General features: G+C 35.3%; 1 protein-coding gene across 1 annotated transcript; it reads right to left on the bottom strand.

Moving 5' to 3' along the window:
* Positions 1–838: 838 nt before the first annotated feature.
* LOC11440359 (mediator of RNA polymerase II transcription subunit 33A) lies at positions 839–8,979 on the bottom strand. The gene is made up of 12 exons (XM_003594054.4): positions 8,572–8,979; positions 8,381–8,491; positions 7,374–7,709; positions 6,941–7,260; positions 6,742–6,833; positions 6,147–6,516; positions 4,739–4,949; positions 4,038–4,152; positions 3,753–3,914; positions 2,771–3,425; positions 2,361–2,567; positions 839–2,139 (listed from the first exon to the last, which is right to left on the bottom strand). Exons 1-12 carry the CDS (start codon positions 8,832–8,834, stop codon positions 1,022–1,024), a joined length of 3,960 nt encoding a protein of 1,319 aa, XP_003594102.2. The 5' UTR covers positions 8,835–8,979; the 3' UTR covers positions 839–1,021.
* Positions 8,980–9,914: the final 935 nt, after the last annotated feature.

The raw sequence follows: 9,914 nt of genomic DNA, 5'->3' as shown, positions 1-9,914 counted from the left end.
TTTGTGTTCAGAGAAATGGTTCTTGTTCAAATGGTTTGTAAATGAATGGATTACTTAGTTGAACGTGAACTACTGAACAAATGTGCTGCTTTGTTCTGACTGATCACATTATTTTGGAACAACATAACTTATTCTTGCTATGAATTTAATGTGTATTCTGTATTGTAAATTATTAATATTAATTATGTTTCTGGCTCCTTTCTAAATGACAGTGGAATATAAAGTAGAATTGTTTTCTATATTGGAAAGTAAAGTTTAATGCGGGATTCATTGTAAATTTGTTTGATATGTATTTTACACTGTTGTGATCTAAGTGGGTGTATTGGATTGAGATTTCAAAGTATTTTTTTTTTTGAAGAGGAAAATTAAAAATTCGATCATTTTCATCTACATTTGAAAATTAAAAATTGATTAGCTATGATTTTTTGTTGAAGGGATGATTAGGTATGATTAATCACCGTATCTTTGTCACCCAAACTATTATCACAGTACCTTACAACTAAAGTGTTTTTATTACATTCCTCAGAATTATATATTAAATAGTGATTTGCATGTTAATGACAAATTAGACTTGATTAGGAATAAGTTAATTTTATGGCATATATAGAGTACTACCCAAATAGGTAATATAAATTGTGCTTGTTTTTTTATAAATGGTATTCATAAAAAAAAAAATTGTGCTTGTTCAAAAAAAAAAAATATATATATATATATATATATAAATTGTGTGGAGTCATCAAGTGTATGGTCACTGTTTATTTTATTTTTTTGAAGGAAGTGTATGGACAGTGTTTTGTCTTGTGCAAGATAAACTAATAGGTAATTGAACTATTGTATGTTAAATTCAAACGGAATTTGAACTATTCATGATGCAGCTTCATAATAGGATCATAGCTTCTTTTCCAAGTCAAAATTCTCAATTCTCATATATGCAACTTTAAAAATAAAAATAAAAACTGTTATACATGAAATTTAACTAATGTACATATCATCCAAAATGTAAAACTGCATGTTGAAGTGTTTACATTTCAGTGTCAATTATGAGCTCAGCTGCAGCACCCATTGTACCAACCCCACCAACACCCAACAAAGCAAGAGCAAGCTCCTCTTCATTCAACTGTCTCAACCCATTGCTCAGTCTCTTCAGCACATTTACATCCACTTCCAGCACCCAGTTTGGTATACAACCTACCATCAAGCTTACAAAACCCGAAACATAGGCACGCCAAGTAGCCGGATCACAGCCAAGTGATATCTTACCATCTAATGCACTTGCAAGAAACTCCATGTGTGTGCCCAAAACTTTTGGGCGTCGCTTTGAAGCTGATGATGATGAATCAACCCCCCAAGCAAAAGCACCACAAAGAACTGCAAAGTAAGCAAGTCCATATCCACCGAGCATGGCAACCATTCCATTAGACTTTTCTTCTTGGTCTGATCTCTGAACAGATATAAACCATGACGGCAAAGTTTCATTTATTAATAATTGAACCAGTGTCAACCCTCCTGATATCCACACTAAAGAAGCCCCGAGGGCAGCTGCAAGCTTCACTCTTGTCATTGATGCAGCAACCGAAACCTGACCGTATTTTATGCCATCTTTGGTTAGTTTCAATTTTTTCAATCGCTGCTTTGGCAGCACACCGCATACAATTTCTCTAACCGACTGCATCAAGATGGAAACGATTTCTTCAGTCAAGAAAACAATATCTCTGACCGACCGGTAAGCGCGTAAGTAGAGAATCCCTGGAGCAACAGGGCAAATCCCTCCACATAAATTGGACTTAAATCCATGGCCGAGAAGGGCTCCAACACCGCCACTGGATGAGATAGGGGAGCTACTCATGCCCAGGGTAGCTGTGAAGCATCTTTTAACAAGTTGAACTACTGCATCACTGTTATGGAGGAAGACAGTTCTAGATGCAGAGAAGATAAGGAAGTCACTCCATCGTTTTGCTTTTTGCGTCCACAAGGAAGCAACAATTGGCATACAAGGCCATGGGCAACCTGCAGCTAGGCCCTCTAATGTTTGGCCAGCCAAATGAAGAAATCGCTCCGATGATCTGTCAACTTTGTAGGTTATAGTGAGGCTTGTGAAGGCAGCCAATGGCAATGGAAGTGTAGCAGGCGAGCTGTCTCCTGTGGAAATAACGACTGCTGGTTACAATAGTAAACAACTTGATACTGATGTTGGAAAAGAAAAGGAAGATGAAGGAACACGTTTTAAAAAGCAATTGGGTGTGATACTCGAATCAAGCGGTGTAAAAGATGAAATGTAAATTGTGTTGTGTTGCCAAAAATGCATTATAAGTCAGGATTTTATGGGAGTTTTTAGAATTCAAGATAACAAGAAGAAAAACCTGAAGCAAGGCTAGGCACGTCAACACCAGTTTCAGCCAAGATTTTCTTTATCTGTTCCTCTACGTTCTGTAGATTTGCAGCAGGACTTGGCCAATCAGTTCCATTCATAAATGCTGGTTTCCAAACTCCTCGAGTTACTTCAGCAGAAAAGTAACTTATTATGGTTGCCAGAGATGCGGGAAGAAAATCAGCTAAATCCTTAAGCCCTGATATTAAGAAAAGCATTATGGTATTGTTAAGTTTAGAGGCAAAAGACATCAATGACAATTTTGAAAATCTAACTTGATAAAATAAATATTTTTAAGGCTTGACAACGACCATTTAAGTTCTCCTCAATAATTTAGAAATCATGAGTTCAGCAAGGTGTTCAATGTGTTCCCTCAGATTCATCGGAGAAAAGCATACATACCCGTTGCCAACTCACGTGGAGACAGTCTTCCATGAGAACAGGCTGTGAGGGCAGCATCAACTACAAAGGGAATGGCTTCGAGAATATCCCAAGCAGGCAACTTTGGTCCAATAGAGGCATCTTCATTTCCAAGCCCTGAAGAGCTACTGCTTCCGGTTGTAATAGTTGGTTGGTTTCCTCTATTAATCTTTCTGAACATCATGTTAAGAAGTCCCTCAACTATTTGATGGAAAGGGGTTCCGTGAACAAGACCTGAGAGTGTTGAAGCTATGCACGCTTGATGCTGCCGGTACCAGACTTTTAATTTTGGAAAAGAGTCAACAAATACAGAATTTGGAGACGATAGACTCGCAATTTCTGAAAGTCTCCTTCTGTTACGGTCTTTGCGGATGTTACCAGCGGACATTAATTGAGAGTTTCGTACTAATAGCAAGTATTCGGGAGTTAATTGAGAACCAACACTTGGTGTATCTCCAATTCCATGTTCAAGTGGAGGACAGTTAAATTTCCATAACTTTAAAAGAAGAATAAATACATTTGAAAACACAGCATGGGCTGATATTTCTTCCCCAGATGTAAGTTTCCATGAGATGTTAGGCATACATGACCCAAAAACTTCACAGATTGGCATCAAGGAACATGCAAGCTGCGGAACCTGGTTAGATATTCGGGAAATGAATTAATACCAAGTTTAAAGAAAAGAATTTGTTATACATATACAATCATAATCCTAGCTCATGTATATATACAAAACACCCGAAAAGGTAACAAACTATGTGTAGAATAAATAAGCAAAAACATATTCCAAGCCATCACTAGTTATTTACCCAAGAGTTTTCTAATTTCATGTTTCTGGTTGTAATGATGTTTTCAGAGGATTTCATATGTTGCACAAGCTGATCTCCATCTTTCATTGATGTGAATTATTAGGTTTTGTTAATACCAGCTAATAAATTTGGGATTGATATAGAATTAAACTTACTAAGCCATGAAGCGAAAATACTTGGATGCAATCAATAGATGAAATTCCAACGAAGAGTACATTAAGTATTGGAGCATAATTAATCAAATAGTTGTTTCCTTCCATGTTCTCTATAGGAACTGGTGGAGATAATAATCTGAGAATGAAATGAACAGTATGCTCCTGCATAAAATAGAGATACAAAATTTATTAGGATGCGAAATTTGTTCAGAAGAAGGATATGCTCTAAAATCTGCACTACCGTGCAAGTTTTAGTTTTTACATGCTTGTTGGTATGACTCATACCTGTATATTCCAGCCCCGAATTAAGGATGCCCCGCAAAGAATGGTAGCAGCAGATATCTTTTCATCTTCTGATCCCGCAATTGCAATTTCAAAAATTTTCTCCAGTTCTGCTAAGCTTCCATCAAATCCAGGAGCGTAAATTCAGTTGATTTACCTTTTGGTAAATTTACAAAAAAGAGCATAAGACCAGGCCACGGTTTTTAAAAGTAAGTTAAAGTCTACTAATTTTCTGTCACCCTTGTTATCATATAAATTAAGTTTATGATGAATGTTTCTTTACAATAAATTTTCTATGTTTGCCTCAGTATTGTGGATTTTGAAGTCTCCCCGACCGCAATTTCAACCACATAGGCTGCATTTTACTGCAATATAAAGGTTCACAGAGTAACCACATTACATTTTAAAACCACGGAGTGACAGGTGCATTGACCATGAGAATGAAGTTATGTAGAGCCATTGAAACATTTGTACGTGACTTCTTTTGTGGCCTGTTCAGGACTGAGAATATAAAATAAAACTTCAACAAAAGAAAAATATATGAAAAGGTTGTTGCATTGTGTCTCTAGGCCTAAATTGAAGGGAATACCATAAATTCTATACAGGAATACGTTTGCCTAAAATTCACACATTACATGTTCTTGAATGTACTACCAAATAGGTATATGAATCAAATGACTGAATAAGCAAAAACTTAATCATACCTTGTGGCAGGACTTGAAACCAGAGCATTCACCATCCCTGAAGTAAGTGCGGCTCCCTTCAAAAATGATGACCAGCCAGGTACTTGAGCTGGCATACATTGAGGTATTTGATTGATGTGTCCATTCGCATAACCTGGCCATAAGTACGCAGATGTGTCGAGTAGATTCCGGGAAATACAAGCCTCAACTATCAGATGGCGCATGTTTCCAGCTGAAAAAGAAGAAATATTTGAAGGTTTTAAAAAAATATGGTAAATTACAAACAAGGTGTTTTTGGTGAAGTTATTACAGATAAGGAATTCTAACTACTCAAATGGTAAATTAGGTCAAGTTGTTAAACACTAACTATTCTTTGAATATCACTATCCTGTTGAGTGATTAGATGTTCCTAAATAGAAATATTTTTACCAAAAACCTTCTGGTCTTTTTAACTTTTCACAAATATATAGCTTCTAAATGAGACATGGTGTGAAAAATATGTTCTTAAAAATAAAATGCTAAACGAAAAATGCAAAATCAACAACTTCGGGAAAAGTGAATTGCTAAACCAAAAGTTTAAAGGAATGCAGGAATAGAACAACCTTTGAAGAGAGGGCCATGATCCTACACAAGTCAACTATTTATACTAAAAATCTTTAGTCAAGTAAAATGATTTCTACTTTTTTACAAACAGTTGCTCTTCCTATAGCTCACAGCATTGAAATGAAAGAGAGAGAAAACAACAATTACTTCTCCAACAAATGTAGTGGAAATTACACGCGCTAATATGTACGGGTCTTAAAGGATTACACTTTTCAAAGGATGAAATAGGCTTTTTTTTCTGTGCTCAAGGAGGCATCTTCAATTTTTTTCCAAATAAAAATGTATCCGGTGTATACTGTACTATGTTTTATTGCTGCAGTGTTTTCCTAATTCAAATTAGGTAATCTATTTTCCTTTAAAAGAGTGAGACAGTTGCATTACAGGAAATTACAACCTTTCAAAAGATTTTGAAAGCTGCGGCCTCTGTGAACCTTCTGCAATTCCAACAGAATCAGAAACACAAAAGCAGACTCAAGTACAAAAACACATTCAAAGCATTACGGTAAAGCTACGTGCCTATTGCACAACTTCATGTATTAATACTTTCCCATTGCTCCACAGTCCATATTCATTATAATTTTCGCCGGAATAAAATACATTATGATTGTCATACACATCTTTTGTTGTTACGTTTCATGTCAATAATATGTGAAACAGGAGGCATATATTTTATCAAATTTTGAAGAAAAAGACAGAATCAGAACAAGCTACGTAGCATCACCAACAACATATTGGTACAGTTGATAAAATTCACTCATAGTAGCTGGTAGCTGGAGATCTATATATAATTTATGATTGATATATTATAGAAAGCAATATCACTTACAACAGTCAACGGGCATCTCCGCCATTGTGAGGCAGTCATAATATGCACTGCCGATAGCGATGCCAGAAATAAATAGCATAGCTTTTGCAGCAGCCTGATTTGCAGCAGCAATAACCGATTGAGGCGGAGTGAGCAAGCTCTGATAATCGCCCAATACCTGGAGACTTGAAACTAAATCATTACGACATTTTCCAGGAAACCTTTTCTCCTTCCACTGATCTGTAGGATCGCCGTCTTTTTCATCAATGGTTGTCTGTTCTTCCTCCTCATCCTCCTCAATAAAATTGGCAACAACAAGAGGTATGATACACAACAGCATGCATAATCGGGTTTCGAGATGGGGCATTGGGCCCTCAATAGGATCTCTTTCCTACAAATATAGTTAATATTAAATAAGTAAGCCATTGATGCAATCCTCTTAGCAACAAAGTGAATCGTAATGGAAAGGAATACTGGAAGTAATTTATTTTGTATTAACCCTAAATGGGGCTTTGGTAATCCATAGTTCGCCTGAATACCGACGGTAATTGATAGACTATATATTTAAAACAAAAACTTCACGAGAAAACACAAAGTTGAAGAAAAATAGTTTTACCCTCTGAACAAGCCGTAGACTTGCAAACCAAAGACCTAAAAAAGTGTCATACCAAGAGGTGCCATTTATTGCTCGGAGGGTCTTTATCAAACCTAAACAACAACAAAAAATGCATATCAGAAAAACCTAAATTAAAGTTAAAAGGACAAATCTAGCATTTCAGCTGGATTCCAATTTCCGTAGGTATTCTCAGTCTTACCACTAATTTCTTCAACAGCACTTGTTGCACTAACTTGATAGCCGTCCATGGTGTCCTCCAGCACCAGATCAAGAGGAATCCAAAGAGCAGAATGACTTGCACCATGACATAGTGACGCAGAAGAAGAAAGATATTCAAAAGCCATGACTTTACGGAACTTTTGCTGTGAATGTGTTTTGCATTCTTTAGACAGTACCATACAAGCATCTGAAGTCAAATGCAGAAGTGCCTCGGGACTTAGAGTCTTTGACTTTCTCAATGCTAAAGAATTTGTGCTTAGCAGCTGCAACCTTTGAACAAAACTTAGCCAATGTGCAGGCCTGATAAAATGGAAATGAAAATGGAAAATTGTGAATTATCATATGCTAAGTTCAATAGATAGGAAATTCTAGAATGAACGTGGAGGATAAATATAAAGATAACAAATACGTACAAATTTCGGCGAGCCAAGCAAAGAATCCTTGAAGATACTTTATCCTGCAAAAACTTCCCAATCATCTCAACAGCAATTAGCGTATTTATACTACGCAAATTCTCAATTTGTTCAGTATAATTGTTGCGTCCATCCAATTCCATTTCTTGATATAGCATAGCCCATCTAGACTTTTTTTCCTGTGTGAATTCTAGCAAACCTTCATCGTCCAACGATGCATCAAGCAACTGCCAGACAATTGAAAAAATAAATTCAACCACCACAATGCCAGGCTCACTTTGTGACATGCCAAATATTTTGGAAAGGTGGAGAACAGCATCTATAGATTTCATGTCCCTGTCCATTGCATAACCAAAAGAGTTAACAAGGAACCAAAGCGCGTCACTAAGATAAAATCACTTAATATTATCAATAGATCATGTTTGTCTCAATTAATCACTAAAAGAAATTGCAAAATCAACATTGAACAATAGAAGAGAGAAAAATCTCATACCAAAAACTTTTCATCTGCAATGTAATCTCAAATAAAAAATATCACAAAATACAGACATAAAAAAAGGGTGTCAGGTGTCGTACTATCCTCAAAATTATAAACTTCATTTAGCAATCGCATTCAGTCATAGAAAAATGCATTGAAGATGACCATGTGTCATTTGGATTGACTTATTTGACATAAACACTTGTGAGACTATTTGGATTAGCTTTTGGAAACAACTTATGATATGTCCATAAGTTGTTTTCATCTTATATCCATAAGCTCTCCCACATAGCTTATGAAAACAGTTTGACTTCATTTTTTCTTTTCTTATAAAAATAGCTTATACATAAACACTTAATTAAATTATTTATCCAAACAAGGCCAAAGTCATGACCATCAATTACAAAACAGATTTCAACAATCAATCATAAATGTAGTAAAAAAAAACATCACAGATTTTCAAAGAACATCATATAATTGAGATGCAAAAAAGTATTTATTTTTATAAATTACATAAATTTAACCTTACTTTTGATAATCTGGCCTGCTAATCTGCGATTTAAGTTCGAAAGTATGTTTTTTGACAAGTTCCAAATACAACCTATAAGCTGCAGGTTGAGCATGTCTACAAGGAATAACCCTGCAAAAAAAACAAAAAACAAATATATCAGCATAAAGTTAATAATCACAATATTTAAAAAATATGTAAATTAAACAAACCTGACAGAAAGAAGAGCAAGAAGAAGCATAGGAGGAACAATATTAAGGATCAATGCCTTCTCAAGAAACTTCCAAATAATAGGAACATTGTTGTCCCAACAAATGTAAGAAACCAAAAACTCAGCAAGTTCTGAAGAGGGTACAGATTTTCCTGATGAGTTCAAATTGGAATACATTTCAAGGGCCCAAGCCAAAGGATCACTACCCTTTTCTTGTGCTTCCTTTGTAACCTCTTCCATTGACCTACGCATAGAAATCTCCATGGTAAGGTTGTAGCAGAGGATCCAACTCTCCTTCAAAATCTTACCTGCAACAAGAACAAGAAGAACAATAACATGTGTTTGTGTTTGTAACTCTCACATGTATCTCTGTCACCACTTTGCCCTTGGTTTTGTGTGAATGAATGCAGGATTTATGTTATGTACTAGGATTTTGTTATTTAAGTCAAACACTTCAGGGGTATTTTTGGGATTTCATTCTGGTTATCGGTTTTTTTTACTTAATTAATCGGCCATCGGTTTTTCACAGAAGAATCGAGATTCTCTCCTTATCGGGTTTTTCTTTATCGTAAATTGAGTCAGATATTTATTTGCGAAATAGAGAGGATTTTGATCATCAACAAAAGTAAAAATGATGGCCGCGCTCGATAATCAGTATACGCTCTCATTAGACGACAATTGTTAAGTTACAATATTTCGCACAAATAACAAAATTACACAAAAAAAAAAAAAATACCATCAATTTTATCAAAATAATCTTATTAATTATTAGTGTGTTCTATTTATTATTTTGTTAACCCGCCATAATTAGAAAGTGTATTTCTAATCGCCGTGAGTTAAGCTCAGTTGGTAGGGATATTGCATATTATATGCAGGGGCCGAGTTCGAATCCCGGACACTCCACTTCTCTACAATTAAATTGTGTGAGCTCTATTATTATACCTAAAGAAATGATATTTATATAACAATTTTGCAACAACTTTTTGACAACTCTTTCTCATACTTCTTACTCTCTCTCTTTCTTTTTCTGTTTATATTATTTTGACCGGTAAGAAGAGAGGAAGTAAAGAGGAGAGTTATAACTTATAACATGAAATGAAAGTGATACACATAAATTTACTTTGTTTTTTTAAAAACAAGCATATGAATTGAATTGATGAACTCACACTTGATGGAGAATATTGTGTGCAAGTGTGAGTTATAGGACCAATAAACTTATTGTCTTAAGAGTGTGGCGTCTCATTCACTTGTGTGGTTTATGTTGGACATCTTTGTCTAAATTCGAACTTGAAACTTCCCAGTTGTGTTTGAATTTTAGATGATACTTTTTCTCGTTACTGTTAT

The sequence above is a fragment of the Medicago truncatula genome, chromosome 2, assembly GCF_003473485.1.
Source record: "Medicago truncatula cultivar Jemalong A17 chromosome 2, MtrunA17r5.0-ANR, whole genome shotgun sequence".
Taxonomy (NCBI): domain Eukaryota; kingdom Viridiplantae; phylum Streptophyta; class Magnoliopsida; order Fabales; family Fabaceae; genus Medicago; species Medicago truncatula.
The sequence above is the reverse complement of the archived record's forward strand: the minus strand, read 5'-3'. Positions and strand labels throughout refer to the sequence as shown.